The sequence below is a fragment of the Eucyclogobius newberryi genome, unplaced genomic scaffold, assembly GCF_026437365.1.
Source record: "Eucyclogobius newberryi isolate DKJ021-1_F unplaced genomic scaffold, fEucNew1.0.hap1 SCAF_22, whole genome shotgun sequence".
Taxonomy (NCBI): Eukaryota; Metazoa; Chordata; class Actinopteri; order Gobiiformes; family Gobiidae; genus Eucyclogobius; species Eucyclogobius newberryi.
In genome coordinates this window covers 9,307,940-9,335,840 of record NW_027315857.1, presented here as the reverse complement: position 1 = coordinate 9,335,840, position 27,901 = coordinate 9,307,940, and the positions used below count along the sequence as shown (strand labels likewise).

General features: G+C 40.0%; 3 protein-coding genes across 7 annotated transcripts in view; 2 read left to right on the top strand and 1 right to left on the bottom strand.

The window, feature by feature from the left end:
* The window catches only part of rpl34 (ribosomal protein L34), a 211,322-nt gene that overhangs the window by 17,659 nt on the left and 165,762 nt on the right, over positions 1–27,901 (bottom strand). The gene's annotated exons all lie outside the window — the stretch shown is intronic.
* The window catches only part of LOC140372174 (leucine-rich repeat LGI family member 2-like), a 481,342-nt gene that overhangs the window by 426,954 nt on the left and 26,487 nt on the right, over positions 1–27,901 (top strand). The window lies entirely within an intron of this gene.
* Positions 1,461–27,901, top strand: LOC140371364 (sodium/potassium/calcium exchanger 2-like). Of its 4 annotated transcripts, XM_072458468.1 has the most exons (13): positions 1,461–1,479; positions 2,080–3,138; positions 11,613–11,651; positions 12,458–12,566; positions 14,085–14,099; positions 17,243–17,293; positions 20,043–20,141; positions 20,691–20,773; positions 23,624–23,758; positions 23,840–23,929; positions 24,284–24,450; positions 24,574–26,763; positions 27,251–27,901. In XM_072458468.1, exons 2-12 carry the CDS (start codon positions 2,236–2,238, stop codon positions 24,821–24,823), a joined length of 1,941 nt encoding a protein of 646 aa, XP_072314569.1. In that variant the 5' UTR covers positions 1,461–1,479; positions 2,080–2,235; the 3' UTR covers positions 24,824–26,763; positions 27,251–27,901. The 4 variants fall into 4 exon arrangements, with proteins under 4 accessions (XP_072314569.1, XP_072314570.1, XP_072314571.1 ...); XM_072458469.1 differs by lacking the exons at positions 11,613–11,651; positions 27,251–27,901 and having other exon boundaries at positions 24,574–25,478; XM_072458470.1 differs by lacking the exons at positions 11,613–11,651; positions 17,243–17,293; positions 27,251–27,901 and having other exon boundaries at positions 24,574–25,478.

Below are 27,901 nucleotides of genomic sequence, written 5' to 3'. Positions count from 1 at the left end.
CTGACAAATCCATATAACTATGTGGGACACAAAGGCTTGGATTTAGCACGCCTGGTGGGAGGGGGGCAGGGCATGGACATTTCTGTTGTTTTGTCCTAAGAGCGATTTCAGACAAATCAAAACAACACGCCACAGTGAGTCTTCCTAATCCCCTCTTTCCTGTGGCACATGACCTGTGAATAGTCATCACTTTTATGCTGGAAAGGGAGACAGATCGAGTCAACCCCCCTGGCCTTTATACTGAACACAGACTGACACCTCATTGATGGGCAAAAATATTGATTTTTGCAGTGCTGAGCTCAATCATAGACATGGAGAGCAAGAAAACAGTTTGAAAAAGTATTGCATGACAGGCCCAATTGTTAATATTTATTAATTTAATTGTTTATTTTATGTTCATGAGCAAATTTGAATTGAATATGGTTAACTTTTTCATTGAATGACACATAGTTATAAGTTATTACTATTGTCAAAACCAAGTTGACTATTGGAGTTTACCCTATGTTGTTTGTGCTTCTTTTATGAAGTATCAAGCACGACTTTGGTGGAAGAGTACAGAGGAGCCACTCGATGAGGTCAGGGAATCATGAGTTATCTACTGCGCAGTGTCACATGTAGTTTGTCACAGTGTAGGCTACAGATTGTACGTCTGGCCCTGTCCTATGCAGGTTTACTTTATTATACAAGGACCACAATGGAAATAAGTGCTTGCGCTTTTTTGTGTTATCCTGGCTTGTATTTACATGTGATAATATATATATGTGTGTTTACAACCATTTGTTTATGTAATGTTTATGTATTACATGCTCATGCACTTCATGGCAAATAAATTAAATCAAAAAATGGCTGAGTTTAGCACTGTAAATAGGCCTTAATATACGTGCGTGACCTTTATTGTTAGTAGGTCATGCTGAATTATTTGATAACAGCCATTGCATCAGGTTTTGCTTGACGGGGAGTGATATAACCTTGAAATAACCCTCGACACACTGGCAAACCAGCGCACGAGCTGAACCTGTCCCCACTTCGTCATCATCGAGGTGAAACTGTGGAAAAAACAGCCCTTTGCCGCGTAACCACGGCAACTCCTCCCTCAAAACGCAACATCACCGAAGCCCCCGCTGCGTGCGCGGTGCACCAGGGGCCGGCAGTCTGCAGCTTACCTGACTTTATTAATACAGCGGCCGCTCACGTGGTCAGCCCTGCCCAGCGCAACACCGTGCAGCTACATCAGCGCGGGCACTGTCAGTGAGACACGGAGATGCTGCCGCCCCTGCCGCCGCCGCCACCGCGCTGCACAGAGGACACGGGCGCGCACAGCGGGTGAAGCGGTCTCCCCCCAGCGCGCATCCTTTTTGACGTCGGAGAGCTGCTTTTTTTTTTTTTGCTCAGAGAGATCCAGACGCCCCGGATTTCATCATCTTGAATTTGCATCCTCGACCTGCTGCTGTTGTGCATGTTTTCTCGCCACAGCCAAAGGTAAGGCTCCGTGCACGCTCCAGCCGTCATGCCGCTGTATTGATCCCGTGTTGCGTGGCGGTGGTCGTCGGTGTAGTGGCGTGTCAGATCGTCGGGAGAAGGAGGCATCGGTGAAGGGCACGTAGTTCAGAGTTATCAGATGTTTGGTGTAAGACAGAGGTTGCGGCGGAAAAGTCAAGCAGGTCAGTCTCATCTTCCCATCCGGAGCAGCGGTGTCATGTTTATGGCTTCGGCCTACGTGTTTCGCCTTAAACTTATTTCGGCGTGTCTTTCTATTTGTGTGGTCATTTTTATGTAACTAATATGTGTTGGTTGAATCGTGCAAAATGTGAGCAAACACATGGTTCACAATTTCAAGGTTTCATAAATGTGTGTGTTTCAAGGTTTAATCAATCCCGTCATCCGATGTATTCAATTGAATACAGTTTACTGCAGGAATATCACACTTTTATCTGTGGTAGAGTGTTTAGTGAAGTGTTTTTTATGTAGTTCATTTATTTTGGAAAAGGTTGCATTCATATACACATACACATACATATACACATATATATACACATACATATATAAAATAATACTTATGGGTCTTTTTCCCCCCAACAGATCCTATGATGAAGTCTAGGGTTGACAAACCAGACCCTGGAAAGCACATCAAAACCTTCCTTGTGATTTGAAGAGGACAACATGACCATGCATTGTCTCGGGTGAAGTCCCACGTTCCGTTGTGGTTCTGAAGAGTGAGGACATAGTGCTGCAAACATGGATTCAGATAAACCCTGTGCGCAGATGTGTGAGCAGGGACCCCCACTGGGCACTGCCTGTAAGAGGCCGCTCAGCCAACGTCTACGAAAAAAGATGAGACCTTTGCGGATCCTGGGCTTGGTCTTCAGCCTTTTGGCCCTAAGTGCTGTCTCCCTTAGTGCCTTGAGCTGGACTTCAGGTGGCCTCATTGACCCAGCACTGCCTCAAAACATTCTTAGTCAGACAGCCCCTCACAGGACTCTACTTTTCACCCAAAACCAGAGGGACCCCAATGTATCAATGGACATGCCAATGGCCATGAAATCTACAGCCAATACTAACAATAGCCATGGTGATTACCCACCGGACATATTCTCCCTGGTGAAGAGGCGCCAGGGCGCTGTAATCCTCCACATGTTTGGCATGATCTACATGTTCATTGCCTTAGCCATAGTGTGTGATGAGTTTTTTGTCCCAGCACTGACAGTCATCACAGAAAAATTGGCTATCTCTGATGATGTAGCAGGAGCCACATTCATGGCAGCAGGTGGCTCTGCCCCAGAGCTCTTTACCTCCATCATAGGAGTTTTCATCTCACATAGTAACGTTGGCATTGGGACTATTGTGGGCTCTGCAGTCTTCAACATTCTCTTTGTCATCGGGATGTGTGCCATCTTCTCAAAGGAGATCCTAAACCTGACCTGGTGGCCGCTCTTTAGAGATGTCTCCTTCTACATCCTGGACCTTATTATGCTCATCGTCTTCTTCCTGGATAACACAATCGCAATCTGGGAAAGTGTCTTACTGCTGTCCGCATATGCTGCCTACGTCATTTTCATGAAGTGCAATGGGACAGTGGAGAGCTTTGTCAAAAACTGCTTGAATAAGAACCAAGTGGTGGAAGTGGAAGTGCAACCAAAGGTGAGCTTCTTTCCTCTGAATTATTTGTAAGCTTTTTCATTTTCTCCTATTTTCAGATTATCACAAACTCTTAACCGAACAATGACAGGCAAGATTTTTAGGGACAAGCCCATGATGTAAAGAGCCAGAACTGACCTCCTGTACATTATAGTGATTGCATCCACACTATGCTGATCTGGTACACTCTATTCCATGGTAGGATTAATTTACCAGTCAAAAGTGTAATTCAGTGTTAAAATGTGCAAATTATGGTCCTGTCTAGTAGTTTCAGTTCACTCTTCAAGTCCATAAATGCTCCTCCCTCACCTTTGAAGGAAAACTGCATGAAAAAAGACATAGGTGCAGTTTTCTGTGTGGAGATTACTGCTTGGGATTTAAGTTTTGTTGTGACGAGGTGAAAATTAATTTGTGTTCTATCATAAAGCATTTAATAAACCTGGATTGTTTCCCCCGGAATACTGAGGTGACCTTGAGCTATAATGGATTTGGAGTAGTTTTTCTAAACTGTGTATTTGAAATAAATGTTTTGGAAGAAAGCATTTTGCAATATGCTGCTACCATACATGTTTATGGGGATAAACGTTAAAAAAAAGGGTGTTTTCTTTCTGTGGAATTCATATTTTATAGGCTAGATCTACTAAATTAATAGGGGGCAACTTACTAATTAAATCCCATCACCTAAACATTATTTTTAATTAAGCATTGGTGCTTTGGGCAGGTAATGTCAGTTTAACATTAAATAGGTTGCGTTCATGTGACAACACAACATTCTAGAGTACCTATAGTTTTAAATTGAGCTGGTGGACAGATGAGAATTCTATGGTGGAATTTGTTGTTTAATTGTCAGATTGCAGATTTGTTGACCTGATTTATGGTTCATATCTCTTTAATTACTGGACCTATCCACATGAAACTGGTACAACGTTCAACATCTTCACTATTAGCATAAATAAACAAAAGGGTAATTTCACAAAAAAATTCACAAAAATTACAGAAAGTAGAGTATTCAACTCAAAAGTCGTGATTTCTGTCTGTTAAAAGGTAAAATAAATATACATAATGCAGGTTTGTTGCCCTTGCCCATCATCTGAGATTATGGCATGACATTTTAGAAAGTGAACACAACCTATATATCCCCCATTGAGCATGTTTGGGATGCTCTGGATTGGCATATACAACAGCGTGTTCCTGCTAATATCCAGCAACTTCGGTGGCCATTTTGGTGGTTCAGCTCATGAAAAATGGAAGCAAAAACAAAAGTGTTGCGTTTATGTTTTTGTTCAGTATATATGTTTCTGCCGTTTTACAAACTAAGCCAATCATAAAAGTTGTACTAAACAATGGATCAGCTACGGAAATAGGACCAATAAATCACAGTTTTAAGGCTCATTAAATGTTCCTCTAAAATTATATTATATTGCTCCTTTCAAGACACCAAAAGCGTTAACATTATATTTTTCATTAGGCTACTTATTACCTGTGGTGGTGCTAGTATTGTAGCTACAGCGGCCCTGGGGCAGATTGACAGAAGTGATGCTGCCAAACTGTGCCATCAGCCCCACAAATCCCCACCAATCACCCACAAAAACACTCATACTAGGAATGGTGTTGAAGTGTTGTCTGAGGGACACAATTACTATTTTTACACTAGTCGCTGCAGCCTCACTGTGGCATTTGGATTTCTCAGCTGTATCCCATCCAAGTCCTAACCAGGCTTTGCTTCCTAGATCAGACGGGGTCAGGCATTGAGAAGCACTTATGGTCACAATGTATGTAAATCTGGCTATAATTTGTAACCGTGGAGATTGTAGGTTGTATGTAACATTGTGACTTTGTTTCTTCTCTTAAATGTATGGCCACCACAGACATTGTCTGACTTCATCGCCACCACAGACATTGTTGATTCATTTCTCCCTGTGGCCCTCAGAGGCAACTGTTGTTGTGATTTTGGGCCTTACAAAAATAAATTGATTTGATTTGATTTAGCTTAGTTATACAGTTTGTGACTATTAGACAGATCACAGAGCACTTGGTCAACCACTGCAAGTTCCCTCGTTTCTTTTCTTCCTTGTCACTTCTGCACAGCTCATTCCCATCAACAGTGTGTAAATAGTCATGGTCTTAAAGCTTTTACAACCTCTATGAAACTTGGCACATTCTGGAACGTAAGCTCCTTCTCCCGTCGCATCTCAGACCTTCTTATCTTATCCCATGGTCCTGCTATAATTGTTGGTGTAATGGTCTGAACAACTTGAAATTACTATCTTAAGAAGATTTTATTAGCTAAGGCAAAAACATGGATGAAAGAACAAGGATTTGTTTTTTGTTTTTGTTTGATGGCCTCCAATTAATATTAATAATTGTAAAAAAAAAAAAAAAAGGTATTTTATTCAATATCATAAACCGTTACTTTAAGAAACTTGTTCAAACTACTCAGCAGAGTTAGCGAGTATCCTATACAATTATCGGCTGCTAGAGTCAAGGGTGTTTAAGCCCATGTGTAGTAAGGCAGATGTTGGTTCTGCTGAGATGGAAGGTGCAACCTCTGAAGCATTACTGATCTATAAATAGCGTGACGGAGGCGAGATCTTCCATCGGGATGCGCTTCAAAGATCAGTTACAAAGCGGCTTGTGTGCAGGGAGCAGAGTATTTGCGTTGCCTCCCTGCGGATTTGGACAATGATGCACCAATGCTGACGATGTCTAATATTCACACATCCTGTTTTCACAAGCTGCTTGCCATGCTATATTTTATTTATTTTCCACGTCCTGATACCTCACACATACACCATAGGATGCTTTCTGATTCTTGCTAACTGGTTATTTTAGTCTTTCAGACTGCATTGCGTTAATAATCTTACAATCAAACTAAAGCAAAGCTTCATGCCATTTCAGCCAGATAAACCCTACATTAGTCTATTGAAGATATGTACGATTTTGGAATGTTAAAAGCTAAATACAAATTCCCAGAAAGAATCAAGCCACAAAGGGTCAGAAGCCAATACTCTTTGTGCCTGCAAAGAGCCACCATACATGGGTTGGTTAGAAAGGTCATCTGACATTTGAAATCAATATGCTAATCACTGGGTCCTCGGATATAGATGACTTATCAAACAGAGAAGCCAAAAAGAAAGACTCTTACATTAGTCAGAGACATACCTTTACAATATTGTGATTCAGACTTCTGTTGATGTTTCATCAGTCTTTTTATGCAGCGTATACGAATGGCCTTGTTGAAAATTACTTCACTCCCTTTTTGTTTGTTTTCATATATCAGTTGTTTGTGGTTCCCTACCTTTTCCTCCCAGTGAGAGAAGATATTGTAAGATATTGTCTTATAAGGCAAATCTTTATTATTGTAGTTAATATATATGTGTTTGATATAACACATTTGATACCTTTGATTTGATACATTTTGAAAAGAGTTGCTGACTCCTGATTTCACATCCATCAGAGGAACAGTGTTTTTGAGATGGCAAAAGTTGATGCATGTGGTGAGTGAAAGCTGACCCATGTGATTACAGCTGTTTTTCACAACATGAACTTTTTTCTCCTCAAAGCGCCGAAAAATAGCTCTAGCTCCAGCCCCTTGCTAGCACCGCTCTTACCACCATCGTGCTGATCACGCAGCTCAAGTATTTGACGTAGTGCTTTAGATGGCGTCGGGTAGAGATTATGAAGTAATACAGAATCATATTTTAATATTTGCACTAAGCCCATACCATTGAAACCATGTTCAGGAAGAGGATATCACTCCATTAAATGCAAGACATCTCATCACGATAAAAGCTTCTTCTCACAAGCTTGAACGATAGAGTTTGAACTTTGATCCAGCACTTTTTTGCTCACTTATTTCACAAGGTCAACATGTTTCTTGGAATATTTAGTGTTTTGTTACTGACTGCATCTCCAGTGTTTGTTTATGTGGTTGTGTTGTATGTTTTACAGTGCTAAACAACGGCCATCTTGGAATAATCTCCCTGGTTTTATACTTCCTTGATGGAGAATCAGTAATTTAATTTACTGGGTTTTATTTTTTAGGCTTTTTATTACTTGGCTGTTAGTCAGCTGAAATAAAGGTATCAGTTAGACTAAACTCTACATCAAATAAAAGTGGGTGCCAGTGGATTGATGTGTGATGGTCACTATGTGAATTGAGCATGGTTTTGTGAATTTTTACTTGGAAAGCAGAAGTATCTGGAGATTTCACATTTAAAAAGGACATCACCATTTAAACGTATTACATAATGAATGAAACGGTACCTAAGAATACTTATATGATATATTTTAGTTTTGGTTTTGCTTATTCCAGTACCATGGACAGCACCACGGACAGAACCCAAGTCTTGTGAACTCCTCGGATAAACTTTGTGATTTCTCAGTGAGATGGTGTGCACTCAGATGTTGTAAGAGTCAATTATTTGTAATTTGTTATTTAGATTGTTGTTACTAACCCTGTGGTATGGACAAAACAATATATGACGTCTTTATAATAATATATAGTGCCTTTTTGGAAACTCAAAAAAATGTACATAGCATTAATCATTTACTCCCGTCCTGTTAGCTAGTTCTGTTGCCACAACTGCCCTAGGGTAGACCGACAGAAGCGAGGATGCCAATCTGTGCCATAATCCCTTCATAGGCAAGACAATTTGACAGTATGCACTAGAACTATTGCTACGCCACTGTGGCACCTGGTATTCCCAACGCTTTCCCATCAAGCGGTAATCTGGCCAAGCACTATCTTTTGCAATTATAAGGGATGGAATTCTCGAGGTGGTATGGTCGTAAATTGCAAATAAACTTGAAATTGATTGGCTATAAATTTACATTTTTGGTTTTCCCTGTCTATGTGAACGTTCATGTTCCTTAAGATGTGCGCCATTGATGATTATAACGGTATCGATATTGTGGGCTGCTGTATCGATATATATTGCCATGAGTCATTTTTAGTATAATTTTCCAAATAATAATATTTTTTTATTGTTCATAGAAAAGAAACTTGTTTACGGAAACAATTTGACATTTTGACAGTTTCGATGATTAAAATGGGTGTATTTAAGTTTGTGTTTGAGCAGGTCGGGGTTTTACGAAGTAAAATGTTGTTAAAATGTAAATTGTGATATTATCGTATCATGAGCTGTGTATCATGTATCACATTGAATCGTGAGGGACCCTGTGATTCCCAGCAGCTCTGTATGACTCCAGATCTGGCTCCAGCTGTAACTGAGCTGCTTTGCCACTATATTTGTCTGTAAATATTTTCTTACGGTAATACTATAGCCTCAAAGGCACTGTGTGGATTGGAATAATCGGATAATTTGTTGTATTCCTGCATTGACTTGCACTCTTTCAATGCACATGTCATATCATGTGACCATTACACATATGACCCTCAGTCTGTCACTGGCTTGGGATTGTGAAGGTCAACATGCATTTGATTTTGTAATCCTTCAGCTATATACCACAGTATATTTATTAAAACAGAGAGAAGGGCTAGAAGCTTTGTCGACCAAGAAACCCGGGCAAAATAGCTGTGCTGTAAACGCATCACATGAAGAGACGGAACTCTCTATGAAATGGTTGCATTTTATTAATTGTCTTGTTTGGCCAATCTTTGACTTCCAACATTTGTGTGGCAGTCTTGAAAATGTATATCACTTTATGTTACATCCATCATTTATGAAATAAAGGATGATACTGAGTGTATAAAGTGTTTCTACATAATTCAGAGCTAGACACAGACTCTGTAGGAAGAATTTAAACCAAATGTTGCCAATTTAACTTAAAATGGAAGTGATTGCAATCAGAAAATGTCTAATGAGCTAATTAGGAACTGTGCTGAGGCTCAGTGAATCTGCTAAAAGCCTCGGAATGGGTGCTGCTCATGTCTGTCTGAATGGATAGATGTTGCCCCGCCAGCCAGCGTGGCAAGGTGACCTTCATGGACTCCATTAGTGTACCTAGTCAATATTTCCACATGTAGTATAATATGACAGTGATGGCGTTGGACACAGAAGTAACCTTCCTGTGCTGAAAAAGGTATAGACATAAATGTTGTGAGCTCAGTGAAGAAACCAGAACCAGTCATTGCTCTGTTCGTGCGCTAAATGTAATATAATCAAGATGGGGTGAGCGTGCCATCCTTCTTGCTGTTTATCATATTTGCCTTTGAACGACCTAATGTGGGCTGTTATTTATTTGGGTCAGGTTGTTTCTGGCATGGATTAAATGGGGGGTTATATCTATTCATGTGCAAATTTGTTCATAACATGTGGTATTTGTTAAGTCTTGTTTAATCTTTCAGATTGATTGAATACAATAAATGATGTGATAAGACTTAAGCTTGTGTGTTAAGATTTGGGGGAGTGCACTTATTAGCTAAAGTGACACAGCAGTTTTTGCTCTTAAAAGCCTATGTGTGATTGGTTCACGGGGGTGGCTGTAAGGGGAGCAATTGCCTTGTGGGAAATCAGCGTTGTGGCAGCAATTGTAATTAGTTCTGCTTGTTAGAAAAATCAAGGAGTTCCTAATTAGCAAGTGGATGGGCTTCTTGACTTTGTTGTGCATCTTAACACCCATTTTCTTGAAGATCATCATTATCATTTCCAGGCAAAACAGGGCAAAGAAAAGGGGCATTTTGCTTAAGGCAAGAGCCCTGATGTGACAACTGTAAATGTACAGTTCTCATAGGGTGCACTGGGAGACAGCAGGCTGCTACTGTACTGTACGCTGTGTATCTGTGAGTGTATTGTGGCAGAAAAGCCTGGAGATGAGCTGTAGTTTGCCTCTTGCACGTCCATAAATAGAAAGCCTAGCTTTATTTGTCATGTCCAGTACAGTAACTGCTTCTTTACGTTTGCAATGTCACCACAATACAATGCACACATAGCAAGCTGGATAATTGTTGTAAAATAATTTTAGTCTATTTAAGGATTTTCTTTCGTACCACCTGCACTGCAGTCATTATTACGATTAAAGCATAGTGCAGGCTTTTAATTTTGAACTGCTTGATAACTGTTACGGTTAATCAACGCTCACCATATTTGACCTCAATTGTATTTCATTTTGTTCTCCTGGGTAGTTTAACTAATAATGTTGTCACACTAAACAATAGTAATCATTCCCCCTCCCCTTTTTGTGCCCTCCAGCACATTTCATTATGAAATTTGTCATAATCTTTACCCCATGTTAAAAAGTTAAGACTTCCTCCAAAAGCCCTTCTTAAGCCACTAGTATCAAAGTCGGAAAAAGGGTGGAAATAGATTAGCATGATGTCACACTCTTATCGATAATTCGTGAGAGTGCTGTGTCGCATGCTCCCTCCGCTGATCCGCTTCCAGGAACCATCCTGATGTTAGCGTTACATAAGCTCTGCTGGAAGAGACAGCAGCTCCAGAGAACATACTAATCTGCCTATGGCTCTGCGATTATTAGTCATAATATTTAACAGTGGCTTAATGATCGCTCTGCAGCCTAATCTCTATCTGGCATGTTCACCTGTTCACACTCCCAAGCCTCTTTACTTATTTGCCTTTGAGGAGGGTGAAATAGAATAATGACTTCATAAGTACATAGAGAATTATCACCAGAGTTCGGAATAGTTTCATATTTTTTTCTCAGTTCCCACATGTATAAATAACACTGTCAGGGTGAATAACGTATGCAAAAAGATTGAGCATGAAAACAAACAATACTAGTACTGAGTATAGTGCAACGATTAAGAGGAGTAAAGCATATAGAAATGTATATGATTCACAGTGTATAAACTAGGTTGAATATAGGTTTTATTTTCCATATGACAGATCGACCTGGATCATTTTCATTCCTGTTCCTGTGGCATATCGACACATGCCACTGACTGCCTCCACACTTCACGTTCACATTTTTAACTGAAAAACTGTGTAGGCTGTCTAACAATCGCCCGATATGCTAAGATCTGAACAATTTGAACAAAAAGCTTTGTGTTTCGCCTCCCCTTTGTAGTTGCAAACATGGGCTGTTATCCATATACACACATTTTCTGAGATAAAGTGAGCATGCTTCAGTGAGGCAGTTTGTGAAAAGCTTTTGTTTCAGAAATAGTGCGCTACAGTACAGACGGGAAGAGCCAAATGGGCCTGCTGAGAGTGATGGAGTTAAGAGATGGTTTAAAGAGGGCACTCTACTTGAGTTTGGTTGCAAAGTTATATTTTCTATTACAATTCGGCATTAGCACATTGTCAGTCCTTAGTAGTCGTAATCCTTACTTTATCTTCAAAATCCTATCTGGTTCAGCTCCGCTGCAGCAGTGTGGGGAAATGTGTCCCCTTAAGTCTTGTCCAGTTGAATCAAGTCAGTCTATGTCACCAACCCGTTGTAACCGTACTGTATGTCTTTTCATCTTGTTTTCCGTCTTATATGTTCACGTGTATGTCTTGGTTTTTTTCTCTTCCCCATTTCGTTTGCCTTTTCCCTTATTGTTGGATGAGAAGGCAAGTCCCGGGGCACCAGAGGACGAAACAAAGTTGTCGGTAGGTATCTGTCAGTGAGTCTTTCCTTTGTGTTCTTGTGTTTATGTTTCAATGTTTCTTCCTCCGATCATTCTATGAATGATCTATTTATGCCGGTACACCCTTGCAAACGAGATCTAGATCTCAATGGGTTGTACCTGGTTAAATAAAGGTTTATAATTATATAAATAAATACCTAGATGATGAATGACACTTTTTCAAGGTGTCTTCATTTTTTTACAAGGCCTTATAACGCATGAAATGCCTCCATACACCTTCCTTCACCCGAGTACTAGCAAAGAACAACGCTGCATTCAATAGTTCCATTCCTCCTACTTTCCTTCCCCATCTGTGGCACAACCAATGTTTCCCGGAGCAGTAAGTATCTACAGGCCAATGTCTGGGAACCTTCCCCTCCATTTGAAAGACTATGGAGGATTATCTGGACTATGAGTTTGTATTATTCATCTTTCACGCCATTGTTGTTGTGACTGACCCGACCCTGTACATGCATCACCTGTTGGCAGTTAAACCTAACACCATTTTGCTTTTGGGCATTTTTGGGAAATGAAACATGCATGGCTTTTGCCTGGCAGGCTCGTGATATTAGACGCTGTTCTTTTTAACACAACCACATTTTTCCATCCAGGGGTGTTAAAGAAGGTCTACCTTCATGAAGCTATTATTGAATATTGACATTACATGCTGTGTTTGCAAACTCAAGCGCTGACAATTGGACCGCTTCATACACATGCTTCTTCTTTCCACAGTCCCTGTCCCCTTTTATATAAAGGCTGGGTTTGTAATTCTTTTCTATGCTCCCACAGGCACGGCCACGACTCCAGAGAGGTGGCAGCTCGGCCTCCTTGCACAACAGCCTGATGAGAAACAGCATTTTCCAGCTCATGATTCATACGTTGGACCCTTTAAGTGAAGGTATTTCACATCTACAGTGCTACCTTTGGTATAATGAGTGTTATGTAGGGTTGGGCGATATCTGTGCTATTGGAGGAGTTTCCCAGATATCGGTATTGGCCTGACATTGATTGATTTTGATTTACTGCCCCTGTCCCAGTGTGTTTGTCTTCAGTGTATCAGATGTGTCTTTTTGAACTGACTAGTGAGTGAAAACAGAAATAGAAAAAATAGAAAAAGTAATTAGGCAAAAAATATGGCATGTTACAAATTATGTTGTTGTTAATATTTTACAAACTTAACATAAATTTGTGGGCCAGGCCTTGATATATATTTGAAAATCTTAATATCGTTATCGTCCACAGCAGCAAGTCATATAACCGATATTAATTGATGTTGGACCCCTAGTAGTATTATGCGCAATTTATATTTCTCAGACAATGTTCAGTCTATTGATCCAGAATTGTGAAAAATACAGGTCTCAAAATTTACAAATTACTTAATGACTTAATCCTGGTTAATCTGGATTTATATAATAATTTCCAATCTAAACCTTTATGAACAAATATGTTTCTGCGTTCTTTTTTTGAAGTCACTCTAAATGCTATCAATGAACTATAGATCCTCTATTGTTTGTGAAAAATGTGAATTGACAATGTATCATAGGGAGTAATGCATGTTAAAACCCCAAATGTAGAGTCACAGTTCAATGGTGCAGAAATGCATGTGGTAGAATGATCATACTTTGGTTTGATTTTGATGTCCAGTTTTTTACATAAAAGAGAGAACATTTTTCAAAAGTTCTAGTTCATTTAATGATACAATAACAATAATATCATAAGCTTTATTGACAAACAATAACAACAACAACACAGATTTGTTTGACAGAAACTAAAGGATCACAACTTTACAAACAACTTTTGAAATATAAATAAAATGTAGTTTGTAAAAAAGTGCTTAAAAGAGTGTGCTGTACAATCTACCAGATTATGTTGATGAATCTTGGCAAACGACTATCTGGAAATGAATGCAGAGCCGCTGTGTGACATGACTGAGGATTGAATTAATTAGTCGCAAGAACAAAAGCAACACTTCGGGCTTGATTTGAATACATAATGGCGTGATTTCCATTTGGCACATTGGAACTTTTGACTAAGAACAGTACATTCAAATTTGTCTTATGGTTAAAAATATTCCCAGCACTGAGTACAGTGATATATTTGTAGTTTTGTGTAAGAATAAAACAGGTGCACATGACTCACCCATGTGCACAACTGTATATTAGTTTTGCCCCAGCGCAGATATATTATAAAAGCTTGAGGTCAAAATAGGGCCGCTGTGTGGTTGCTGTTAGTTTTTGTTAGCATTACTGTGACCAAACTAAAGCTGATGCTGTTGATTCTATTACTTCTACCGTGTGTGTTGTGTCCTTACTGTTGTTAACACTTTGTGGCAAGTAGACCTTTCAATTTCTATTTTCTTTGAATGTACACTATCACTGGATTTATCTCTTCTGTTTTTTGTCTACTGTCCCTTCAGAATTTGCTGACTCTGGTGAGTGATTCCTTCTGTTACTACCCCGACACCCACCCCCTTCAATTCTCCAAAATCTTGTGTGTCTTGTGTGTCTTCCTGCATCTCTCTTTCGCTGTTATACTACACATTTCCCCAGATGCGTTGTATGTCTCAGATCTTCATTCACCTCCGTGGTTTTGTGGACCCTCCATAGTGTCTTCCCCCGTTGTCCTCGATCCAGTCCTCTGTCTCCTCTTGTAGTGGTTCTCTCTCTCTTGAATGCTTTTCTTGTCTTTCTTTGTCTTAGTCGATAAGAGACTGACAGAGCAATTGATGGTAGTGGGCTGAATTTTCACTTTTTTAATTAGCCGTTCTCACCAAATGATTATTGATTCAAGATCTCTGGAGGCCTAAAGAAAACAGCTTGTAAAAGTGATTTGGTTTAATAATATACTTTTAATTGTTTGTTAATTAAAGGAGTCTTTAATTTCCCTTCATCAGCAGCAACAAAGAGCAATATCACATGAGACTGGCATTAAATATTGAACTGCAAAAAGAAATGGAGGAGGCAGAGTGGGTCTTACGCCATCGTCTCACAGTGGAACTTTAATACCCAAAACAGCAGCTTGAGTTTTGGCCTCAGTGACACGGTCCATTCTACAACACTCTTGACAGATGAGGTTGAGAAACAGTTTTGGACAAACTCATGTGAATGTAAATTGATCTTTTTATAAACATGTTCCCAGTTGTGGTTCTGAAATGATGATTTGCAGCAAAGTGCAGTAATATTAATCTGAGACCCATTTAATACTTTGATATGATGCAATGCCATTACAGCTTAAGAAACAGAAAATTGTAAGTCCACTCACTCATCCTGCAAGCTTTGTAGGTTGCATAAATGTATTTGCACAGGCATAATTTCCCTGTACCTCTATTCTTCTTTGATTCGACGCTTCATGATTGATTGTTAATACATTACAGTACCACTTTGTGAGAAGAGTGCTATGACCATCCTCTGATCATCTCATTGTGGTAAAATGGAAACGATCCCAAAAGCCCTGAACATACAATTTGATGAAGCCATTTGTTATGAGGAACAGTAGTATAGTACAGTCTCCCATATAAGAGAAGGTCATTTTGGTAGAATAGCATTGTGTATGCAGCACTGTTAAACTTTCTCTAAAATGTAAAATGTGTTTTAGCTTACATACTCTCATTGGGGGGGAAAAATGTACCTTTGAAATTTTTTTTTTTTAGATATCTGTTTTCGGGATTTCAAGCATGTTATGGACTGCTGTTGTAGGTGGCAGTAGCAGAGGTTGTGTTGTTGCAATGCAATCAGCAGAGTAATAACCTTAATGCACTTAAATCACTGTAATTTCAGTTTCCAGTCTTCTACTGGCGTCTAGCTCGTGGTCAGCTGGACTTTCTGTGGTCCAATTGATCACATGGTTCAATAACCAAGCCTGTGGCAAACGGAAATGTATTTTCCATTAATGCACATGTGTATATGTGTATATATTGGCATTTTTTGTTTTATAATAGGAGTCTTTTTATGTGTCAGTGCACATATTAACAAAATACACTCCAGTTTCAAGTTGTGTATGAATGAACCCAGTTTCCTCTTTGCTCAGTTCAAGGCACAGCTAAATGCTCATGGTTGCTTCAGAGCAGGGCTTTGGCATACACGTTGTGTCTAAGGTTCCTGCCCACAAACAATATTATACGAATAAGTTATGTATTATTGTCCACTATTTATACTACCCGCTCTAAAAATGGATGTCTGAGCACTCCTCACTGTGCCCTCTGAGCCGCCCTGTTCCGGGTCGGTAAAAAAAAAAAAAAAAAATCAATGTTAAAAGCCTTTTTGCTTCTGCACTGACTGACACCCCAGCCCCACCCGCATTGCCCGAGGTTTAGAGGTCGAAACACAAGGACAAGAGGGTGGTTTGGTAAACAACAAACTGCTCTGTGCAGAACAAACAGATGCCTATTTGAGCTGGAGAGTCATTATGCAAAGGGCTGATTGCCCTCAAAGTGTAATCTCCCAGTTGTAGTGCAATAAGCGGGATGGTAACACTGGGACAATCTGAGATGAGGATGCCATTTTATCTCGTTAGACTGGTGTTTGGGATTGCCCTTTTTTCACATTTGGCATGATGAGAGCCTCATAATATCACTAATATAACTAGTGAACTGAGCTGTACTAGAAACATTATATTTCCTAGATACTGTGTATATGCAATGTTGTTATATTCCTTTGAGGTTTTTGTTGAGCTGTGCTAAAATAAATATTTAGGGATAAAGATAATCACTGAGGACGTATTAAAACCTTCACAAATAATGTGAATACTCCACAGAGGAACACTTATTTGTTCATTAAGCTACCATTTTTCATTTATCTCTTAGGTAATGATGATGTTAATTAGTGACGAAAACTAGCCACTTATTCTATGTTGTAAGTGCAATGCCCTCTATGGTTATTATTGTAAGAATTGGTGGCAAAAACAGGTTTAGACCCTTACAATCACAAACGTAAAGCATGTAATTTCTTCTTCATCTGGTGCTTTCTCCCCCTTTGTTATGAATAGCATGCTATGGTGAGGCTAAACACACTTTTATTTCCAATTTTCCATCAAAATCAGAAGATATGTGCTCCGGATGTTCAGCCTCAGCCACACATATCACAGGGCATGATGGGAAATGTAGTCTGCAGTTTGTTGAAGTCTGAGCTTCTGCAGGTTTGCTTCTGGGCTCCTATTCATCATGTAGACTTGCTGACCTGTGTCTATTTACTGTACCGGGAAGGACGGCTTCAGCACAGAGAATCAGATTAATTGTCTGCCTTTCATTGCCGAGGAGAAAATACTGAGTCATTCTAACGTGTGCAGGGGAGAGGAGGAGGAGGAGGATGACATGTTTTTTGTTGCATGTTTGGTCCAGGAAATGTCTTCTTGTCTTGTTCCGAGTCATTGTAGTATGCACTTGTTATTATTATTTTATCACTATATTTACAACCCTTTTCACCCTCTAACATTCACATACCAGTGCTTTGTCTGGGCTGGTGATGGAGTCCTCTATGTGTGATGTGAAATTGTCCAAAATTGTTCTGTACTGTGTGTCTCTTTTCCTATCTATGTGTGTCTGCTGCCTTACCCTTGTCTTTTGCTATGATGTTGTAGAGCTTGGGACTTATGGGAAACTAAAATATTATCACTCAATGACAGAAGAAGGTAAGCTTGAACGTCTTCCTTTTGACATCATCCATCTCGTCGTTCCAGATTTTAAGTTTTGCCTGCTCAGTTGTGTCTCTTGGAGATTTCACTAGCTCCAGTGTAAATCGTGACTCATGCTGTTTACATACTCATTATGATTTTACAGTTGTCCTTTTGTTTTTGAATTTGATCTCTGTACAGATCAGACATAACATTATGACCACTTGCCAATTTCAGCCTTATTGAGGTTTGTGTCACAAGGTGTTTCTAGTCGGCGCTGTTCTTTCTTTTGACCTTTTTTTTTGACAGACCCGGAACCTCTCACATGATCTGCCGGTCTAGAAATGGTTTGTACTAGACAGAAAGAACTTAATATTAATTTGCTTTCGAACACGATAAGGTGATTATCTGGATCATTTCATTGGCAGTGGTCATAAAGTTGTGCCTCATGCTGTGATTGTATAGTGGCTAAAATTTGTATTGGAAGTATCACTGTAAATATATTTCTAATGGTGCTATTGACGTGGAATTTTCCTCAGATTTTGGTAACAGCTTGAGAAATCCACACATGTTAAGAAACAATAACTTAGGTGTCCAGAAATTATTTTGTGCAATAATATGACGCAGGAAAAAGTAGGTTATTTAACACAAGAGGAAAGGGAGGTGCTGAACATTAGTCATGGGAGCACTGTTGAAATTATATGCAAGGGAACTACTTTCTCAATTTCAAAGATCACGATCACTTTCTCCTTGCATGATAATTAGGAGAGGATTGTGGGGAGCTTCAGAAAGACTTAAAACTAGCAGGTACAACATTTTAAAGAACAATCCGTTATGCACTCAAGCGGTTTAGTTTTTTTGTTGTTTTTTGCACTATTCACCAACTTCATTATTGATGATCTATTAGGTTTGTTTAAAGTTTGCTGAACAAGATTTTGAAAGAGAATCTGTTACAAACATGCTCTTTTGACTACACATTTTCGTGCCCAATCCTTTTTTTCTGTGTCATTTACCATTTTTAGACATAAAAATGTATGGACATTTATGGGATGAATTCTTGTGTGGATTATTTAGGTTGTTACAATTTTTTCATGTCAGTCGCATTAGAAATATAAAAATTCTTCCAATACCAATTCAAGCCACTGTATGTATTTTTTTGTCAATCAACTGCATCTTTGTTGGACAGATACACAGCTAAAGAGCCTGAATATTTGGAGGGTCACCACTGCATCCTTCCACGGAAATCTCTAAAATAAAACATCTTTGTTCCCCAAGATTTCCATCATTCCTTTCTCTTTCGCCCCCGCAGAAAGGCTACAGCCTTTTTACCCATCTCCCTCACTGACTAATACATCATTCTCGCCTCAGCACTCACCCGGGGGCTTTTACTTGTACTTGCATGTAAGATGTGTTGTGCTGAATTGGGTAAACTGGCATGAGTCATCTTGCCAGAGCCAGCGGTTGCGTAACAGACAAGAGCTGACAGGGAAAATTGAGTGAGCGTGAGGGGTTGTCAAGGGATTGGGCTCCATTTTTGTACCGTAATATTGTTTTCTTTGTTATTATTCTTTTGAATGAACAATGTGGGCAATGGACCTGCGTTATAGAGGGACATGTAAGCTATATTACAGTCCCAATCAATATCTAAAAAAAGATTATTACAGTCCTTGTGGAGACCTTATTTGACTTTCTATTCCTGTGTTTGCATAATTCACCACTGCTAAGGGAACTCTTGCACTATGCATAATGTAACATAAAGAGGAGTGCTGCCATGGCTGTGGTCGGATATTTTGTTTTTTATTTGGTTTTTATTGTTGTGTGAATGAGCGACATTTCAGATCGGCGAGTGTTAACGATTTTGTCACGAGGTCGCAGACTAGTTTAACGGGGGCATTGGCTAGACAGTGCACGCTAAGCCTGTGTCATGGACAGGAAATGGGTGCAATGACATGTGCAGTGGACCCATTCAATACTTTGTCAAACATTTCACACCACTAGAGGAATATTTCACGTACTAAGACAAGGTTTAATGCACTCAAATTTGCCTTAATCGTGTCTTGTCTTGATTTAAAACGTGAATTTAAAACTATTGCTACATAGGTTTAAAACCAGAGCTAAACCAGGCGTGTTGGACTATTGTGTCACGGCCGGACAAACGAGAAATTCCTGGAAAGCCATTGTACCACGACAGCTAGTCACCACTTCATTTGGACGCTATGCGAATTCTCTTTGGCTTTGTTTGTTGGTGTTAAGAGGGCAGGCTGCTTATGTAAGAATCAGGGGCATCTTGCTCGTGTGGCATTACGGATTTGGATATTTTGGAACAAGCTTCAGTCCGTGGCTTGTGAAATCTGTCCACATAGTACAACGGCATATTAGTTTCACATTGAATTTACCATTTGTTAGTATGTATAAACACATATTAAGAAACCAAGATGAGTTTAATATTAATTGGCATGAAAAGGCCTTTAGAAAACCTTACATCTACCCTGCAAATGTGTTTATATTCTTTATTTTGACTTCACATAGTAGCTAGAACGCCCGTTTCCCTTGACACGTGCTTCTTCCTTGTCACCGGGACACTGCAAGATCATCAGTATATGATCTGCTATGATACAGTGTTGTCTGGGCAGCAGTTTTGTGTAAAGTCACTGCAACGTGCTTTTGAAACATGACTTATCTGGGGTCAAAGGTGACGGTGGGGTCAGGGGGAAACGCTCTTGGAATTTTAACCCTCCTGACTAGTGTTTTTTTGTTTTTTATACAGGTAAATTCAGAGAGAAGGCATCCATTCTTCATAAGATTGCGAAAAAGAAATGCCAAGTGGAGGACATTGAGAAGGCCAATGGTGTTGCAAGTCGTGCAGGTAAAAAAAACACATAAATTACTATCGCATTTAGGTTTTATAAATAATATATATCGCTCTGTTGAAATAATTAATAATAACTGTCAAATTGATTGCAAGCGTTGTCTTCATGCCGTATGTAAATCAATCTCCGTCTGCACCAATTGTAATTTATGCATTTCTCACATCAAAGATCATTGAACCAAAGGATTAGCACTAGGCCAGAGGAAACACTTTTATGGCCACAGCGTAGTCAAAGGGGCACAATCAAAGACACTTAGATGTTTATCAAAATTATGCTAACAGCGAGGCATTTAACATCTTAGCATCTTAATCAGATCGCATGACTGGTAACTTTTGTCAAATTCATTTATGTGTAATTGATTGCGGTCGTAACGTGTGATTATTTTTTTTGTCTTTTTTCTGAATATTATTGGCCTTATGTTTGTAAATAGATATTCAGATGGGCTGAACAGAGAGTTGAAGATTAGTCATAATGTATAGCTTAACTTTTTATTGATGTGATTTGACCATATTTTGCTCTAAATAAATCATGTTTTATGTGTGCAGAAAATAACCTTCCGAACAGCTCCAATGTGGCAGTGGAGGTCACCCCACCCATGAACGGAATAGCTGGCCAAGAAGGAGAAACGGTTTGTCACAATATGACAGATATTTATAACCCAGCTCGAAACTGTTCTGCACTGGAGCTAAGTAACTGTGGTGGATGAAAACGCAGCAACAGAGAGACTCATATCAAAGTTTCTCTGACATCTATGAATAATTGATGCTTCTCATCTGCTCCTGTGTTTCACCTTGAGTCTGATTGATGCCGCGTTAGCAGTGACTACAGCACAGGTCACTACTGCTGATAATTTCCCAGCATGCTCTTGGGCGCGCCTCTTCCCACTGAGCCATGTAATCACAATTTTCACTGCCTTCACACACACACACACACACACACACACACACGCACACACACACACACACACACTCACACACGCACGCACGCACGCACACACACACACACACACACACACACACACACACACACACACACACCGTAACAGGACTCCAGGCGCTCTGGAAGTTTCATTTACAAAACTAACACAAGGCATTTTTGTAATTTTTATGGTTAGACACTGAGAGTGATGACAGAAGCTTTATTTTGTCCGCAATATGTATATGCAGAGAGTAATACTGTAATACACAGAGAAGTACAGTCGCACAAAGTCACTGAATATTTGATTATCCCACAAGGGAATATTGGTTTTGCAGCAATGCTCCACATAAAAACATACAAACAACATGTCTGTAGCTAAGATCGCTGTGGTAGTGGGGGGAGGTGGTCATGCCTCTCCACAATGTCATTGTGGACAGGCCCATGGCACTGCTCATCTCCAGACATCAGGCTGACAGTGACAGAATAATCTGCAGACCGAATGATCTGTCCGTCCTATTGCAAACTGCGACCCTGATTTGTGTCTATGGGATGTACAGGAACTGAGAGCGACAGAAACCCTGAGGAGGTTTCAACATGGCGCAATTGGTCCTGAGTCCAACCACTAGCCTCATCTGCTGATCTGAACTGCTGCAATATTAACATTTTTGGGCTGAAAATATTTGAAACAGAAAATATTTTTGAAACGATCTGTTGGGGTATCACAGCAGCCCAGGGGGGAGAGAGCCTCCCTAGGTGGCGATGCACTCACTTTGGAGTAGCTTATGGGCATCATGTCTAATTCCCACTTGGTGCTATTTTCAGAGCCTGTCCCACAGTGCACCTGTCTGTGTCAGCTGGAGGCACGTCATTCTAATTGTTCAGCTCCTCCTGGACTTCTCAGGAACCAGGTTTGGGGAGTAAGAGAATGGATAAGGTCACTTTACAGCAGCCTGCAGCAGATACTGAGTACAGGGTCCCATTTAACACGTCTGAGAACACTACTCTCTCATGTTATCATTCATGCCCCTAAACAAGAAACACAGAGATCACTGCTTTTTAAAGATGCAAGTAGATATATTGTGTACTTTCAATCCATGCTCTGAATCAGGTAGCAAATGACACCAACAACCGACATTATATATTCCTAAATTGAACTACTAATCATAGTATACACAGAAACTTGACAGTTGTTATGTGCTTGAGTATTTAAGTATAATTGGTTCAAATGAAAAATCCAATGTAAATTGACTGACTGTCAAAAAGGCGCTACAAAAACCAATGCAGTAAGATCATATATCATAAAACAATTACACAACTTTTTTCCTTGTGAGCAACGTTTTGTAACCGCAGACATTTTTGTTGTCCTCATATGACGTAAAGCACATGTTTCCCTCTGGGAGGAAAAAAAATTGCAAATGCCAGGCCTCCTCTTTCTTTGGTGCCTGTTAAAAGTCAGGTGCCTTTAAGCTTGGAGTTGGCAGTGCTGCCAGCTGAGGCGCCACAGGGCAGGAAGCATCCAGGGGCTGACATTTAGAGACTGACCCACAGGGGGCGCTGTGACGCTGAAGGGTCCATTGAAGGGATTTTAAACACAAGTTAAGCCATGTAGTGGGAGAGAACTCTTTGAAGTGCTTATGTGGACTCACTATGACCGTGTGAAGTCATGAGGGAAAACACTGTAAACAGACCGGATTTAGACGTCTAGTGCTTCGCCACATCGGCGAGGCTGGGCCCTTTGAACAATTGAGCCATCTGGATGTGGAGTGGGGTAAATCAGAATACTGAGCATAAGTGATGCAGCACTGCCTTTGTTTGGCAGCCCTCATTACCAAGGTTACCAGGCAGTTCTGCTCAGAACTCCATATGATTCATAAACCCCACAGCCATATTTCATATTTTCATTTTCCCATGAATAAGTCCACTTAATGATTGACTAAGTTTACCATTTATGTTATCTTTTTTCTTTTTTACCCTGTGCTAATCCTTTTTTGCTGCTCTCTTAAGCAGGTGAAACACTCTCACACAGCAGAGTGTTGACCTCAGACATGCATGTGAGAACCTGTCCAAGTCCCTGTGGTGCTGAGGACACAGTATAATAACATACAGAGGGACCAGCACTTGTTTCCAGTCTCATTATTATTGTACCTTATTCTTTTATTGGGAATTGATTGTTCCGTTAGAAATGACAAATAAAAAGGGCTGCAATGGTGTGTTCAAAAATGGTCCTTGTCATTTTCAGTTTCTTGATCCCGAGATGTCAGTCTTGGACTCACAACAGCTGCCAGACTCCTGGGTCTCTATAGAGCAGCAGCGAGCAGCTCCTGATGACTGGGGCTTATAGCCACATTACGCTCATCAGACCACTTCACTGAGGTCACTGAGGTCACTGCAGTCCACAGACTTTAGGCACATTTCAGAATGTTCTCTTTTTCTCCCTCTTATTCGCTACCAGTGCTATAGGACTATTACACAGTCTATTGATGATTCTAAGCATAGTATTTCATGTGGTTTCCATACATTTTGGGACACGGTGTGAATGTGTATTTTGGTGTGCATCCAGGCAGAGGAGGAAGAGGAGGAGGACCAGCCCCTGAGCCTGTCATGGCCTGACACCTACCGCAAGCGTTTCACCTACCTCTTCATCATTCCCATCGTGCTCCCGCTGTGGCTAACGCTACCAGACGTCAGGAAAATGGTACCACAAACGTCTGACCATTAATGTCACGTCCGTTGCTTCTATTAAATGCTTTTTTTCCCTTTTTTTTCCAAATTTTAGAGTTCAACTAAGTTTTTCCCCGTCACCTTTGTGGGTTCCATCTGCTGGATCGCAGTTTTCTCCTATCTGATGGTGTGGTGGGCTCACCAGGTACAGCAAACGTTACACATTTACACCGTCCTGGCATAATATCGTCAGATAGTGTCATATCTGTGTGTGCAGTTATCATATTGAGTAGTTTGTTATGTCTGATACAAGCATTTAGATCAAATGTGAAAACTGAACTCCCTGGACATTTTCTAATGCATTTTGTCTCATCAATCCAGTCTGTCTGTCATTAATAAAGTTAGAAACAGATTTAAAGATTAGATTTTCGAGGGTTAGGTTTTGTTACCACCATTGCCAGCTGCCAACGTTCATGAGAAAATATAAAATAGCTGGAACATTAGATTAGGTTTTTATTTACCCCAAAGCTTAGGTTGTATATATTTTTTCTTTCTGCAGGTTGGAGAGACGATTGGGATTACCGAAGAGATTATGGGCCTGACTATATTAGCAGCTGGAACTTCTATCCCTGACCTCATCACCAGTGTTATCGTGGCACGCAAAGGCCTCGGTGACATGGCTGTGTCCAGTTCCGTAGGCTCCAATATCTTTGACATCACCGTTGGGTATGCCACAAAACTTTTAGCTCTATGTTGGTGCAATCACACAGTTCAAGAAAGGTTTCAGAAAGTAGTTTATAATTTCACTCAGTAGACCTTTTTATTTATAATTTTCTGTGTGTGTTCCAGCCTCCCGTTCCCCTGGTTGATGTGGTCCTTTTTCAATGGCTTCAGTTCGGTTCAGGTCAGTTCCAACGGGCTCTTCTGCGCCATCGTGCTGCTCTTCATCATGCTGCTCTTCGTCATCATCTCCATCGCCGCCTGCAAGTGGCGCCTGAGCAAACTGCTGGGCTTCATTATGTTCATGCTGTACTTGGTCTTCCTGGTGGTCAGCGTCATGCTCGAAGACAGGATCATCAGCTGCCCTGTGTCCATTTAAGAAGCTCCTCCACCACTGCTACGGGAACACGACCCACGACAACAGCATTTATGTTGTCTTCAACTACACTTTTGTGATCAGGACTTGGCAATAACATCTTTGCACGCTGGTCACTGGGGAAAGTATTTTTCAAACCCTTTACAGGTTCTCTAGACACATTATAATGATAGTTTGGTAGGATTTTGTTGTGGCAAACACAAAATGTGCCAGAATTTATTTAAAAATTACCAATGACAATTAAGCCGGCATTGAAATTATAATAAATAAGAAATCAATTAATTTAAAAAAAATGTTATTTCAGGAGTTTATTTTTAGGTTTTTATGTTTCATGAAGTTTTATTAATACTATATTATTTTTATTGATATGATATTCTTTTTACTAAGCAAAGATGGTAGCTGTTAAGTATAATCTTGTGGCCTATGTTAATGTCAAGCCCTGCCCACAAACCTTTCACTTGGACCGAAACAAGAAGACCACGGGCAAAATGCTTCTTTGTGTCATGGCGACTGGACGAGGGCCTCAGAGACATTCGCTGGATTGGAACATGTGTAAATTATTATTTTTTTATTTCATTTTTTGGGTCAGGAATTGGAGAGTTGGGTATTTTAGCCAATTACTAAACAATATGCATGCCATTAGTGTTGCTACTTTAGCTGAGGGCAGATGAAGATTCCCTGTGAACTTTAAGAACAAGACGTGAAAACCTGTTGTGAACCATTTGGCAAAAGCAGCAAGAAAAAAAAACTGTTGCCAAAGCGGATTTAGAACATTGTGGACTGTGAGTGAGCGTTTAGCTTCAAATAAGAGCATAAAGGACTCTTGGACTGCAGGGGGAGCAATTCATCTGAAGATTTTTGTTTATTCCCTTAGGACTGACCTCACCTATTCCCTGTCATCTTTTCATCACTGAAGGTTTTTTCAGGGGCTGTTTTTACTTAACAAATAGATGGAGTAAAAGTAGCAGTATATGTATTGTAGCAGTATTCGTCCTCTTGCCAATCTACATTTGCTTTCTCACCTTTATGTTTTGATTGTACAGTGCTTTGCGCAGCGACAAACAAAGCATTCAAAAGAGTTTCAAGACACACGTGCGCATTTACTAAGACTCACAGGAGGAATAATAAGAACAAGTTTAGAGTATTTGAAAATAGCAGTTGATTTTAGACTAGTCAATGTGTAGTGCTTTGTAGAACTGGCCTGCATGTGAAAAGTGAAGCTGAACACTACCAGTCAGCATTGAAAAAAGATACACAGAGCTGTACACCATAAGGCAAACCCGTCTGTGTAGGAAAAAAATAACACCGATCAGCCGACTTGTGCAATCATTCTTTACCAATCCAAGGTGCTTTTGTACGTGTGCAATCAGCGTTCGACGTCACCGCATTCATTCACAACTAGAATTTACCCTAGCAGTATTTTACAGCAAAAAATATACTATACTACGCCACTCTGTGTGTTTTGATACTGGACCTATAGAAGCATAATCTCTTTAAGAAAACTAGAATGTGGAAATCACAAATGAAACAGCAATACTTTATACCATGTGTGTGTGTCTGTGTTGAGAACCCCATTTGTCTGTAATCCCAATAGGCCTCAACCTTATCACGTGCATCTGATATTACCCATATTACCCTTCCTTCAATGCTTCCTTTACCTCAACAAAGTAACTCTTCGTGTGACATAGTAGTATATGTGAGACTGAGGGGAAATGCATGCAACCATTTTTGGGCTGGTTACCCTACAAGTGATGCTGCTATGGGCCATGTTATGCATCTACTCATACAATACTTTGTAAATAAGTTATTTTACTAAAGCAACATATAGTCGGAGCTTCTTTTGTGCTCGTAGTGGGCACAAGAGGACTGACATGTTGGACTGGTATAGACAAGGAAATGCCTTTGTTTGCAATGGATAGATTTTAGGTAAGACACTATATACAGTGATTAAAGTAAGTATTTGAACACCCTGTGATTTTGCAAGTTTTCTCACATACAAATTGTGGTGGGATTTTTCACTGTAGTTGCATTTCTACTGTGAGAGAGAATTTTCCCCAAGCTGCTGTCCATTTGCCCCGTAGCCCTTTCCAGCCTTGTGGAGGTCTACTTTTTGGCTCTGGTGTCTTTTGTCAGCTTTGGCCTTGCCCGTGGTAGTCGAGTCTGACTGATTGTGGGGTGGACAGCTGTCTTGATGAAGCTAACAAGCTCAGACACGTGATGAATAAGTGGAGTAGAGGTGGACTTTTTAAAGGCAGACGAGCAGGTCTTTGAGAGCCACAGTTCTTGCAGATTGGCAGGTGTTATTTTTCAGCAATAACCTACAAATAAATTATTTAAAAATCATACAATGGGATTTCCATGCTTTAGTTTTTAGATTGGGAGAACTGGCAATGTCGCAGGGTGTTCAAATACGTACTTTCCTCACCGTAGACGGGGAATTTGGTGCTTGAATCAATAAAGAGGGTTTTGAAGTTAGTATTTGAGAAGTTGACACGATGTTTTGAAATAAAATAAGCGTACCGGTGAACAGTTTCTCTGATTGGTTGAGCTTTAGCGAGCAAGTAGCAGAATCGAACAAAGCGCTGTAGTGTCTTGCCTCGAACTTGGTTGAAAGCAGTGGGTCACACAATGCAAAAATGCTGTGACAAACAGTGACAATGTGCTGTCGACGATGTTGAATTCTTGCCTTTATTTCTCTATGGATGGTGTTTTAAACCAACATTTCCCATGAACCTTTGCTCTGTGCACACCTCACCATCATCCCTTTAAAAAGCATTTCACTCCACAAGCATTTGTTGTGTCCCCTCCTCTCTCTCTTTCTCTCTCTGTAGTTTTGAATGAATGAAACCTAAGGGGCACAAGCTTGACTATAGGAAAACCAAGAGAGGTTGACCACTATTCAACATTCTTGCACTGTAAATGTTATTTTCTTGGTGTTAATATAAGATTTATTTAAAGTGTACATATATACAGATACAAATTAACCACAATATAATCTATATGTGTAAAAGAAAATTGTCTCTTTATGTAAAAACGCAAAGTATATTATAAAATGAATAAAGATCATTCAAATATGCAACA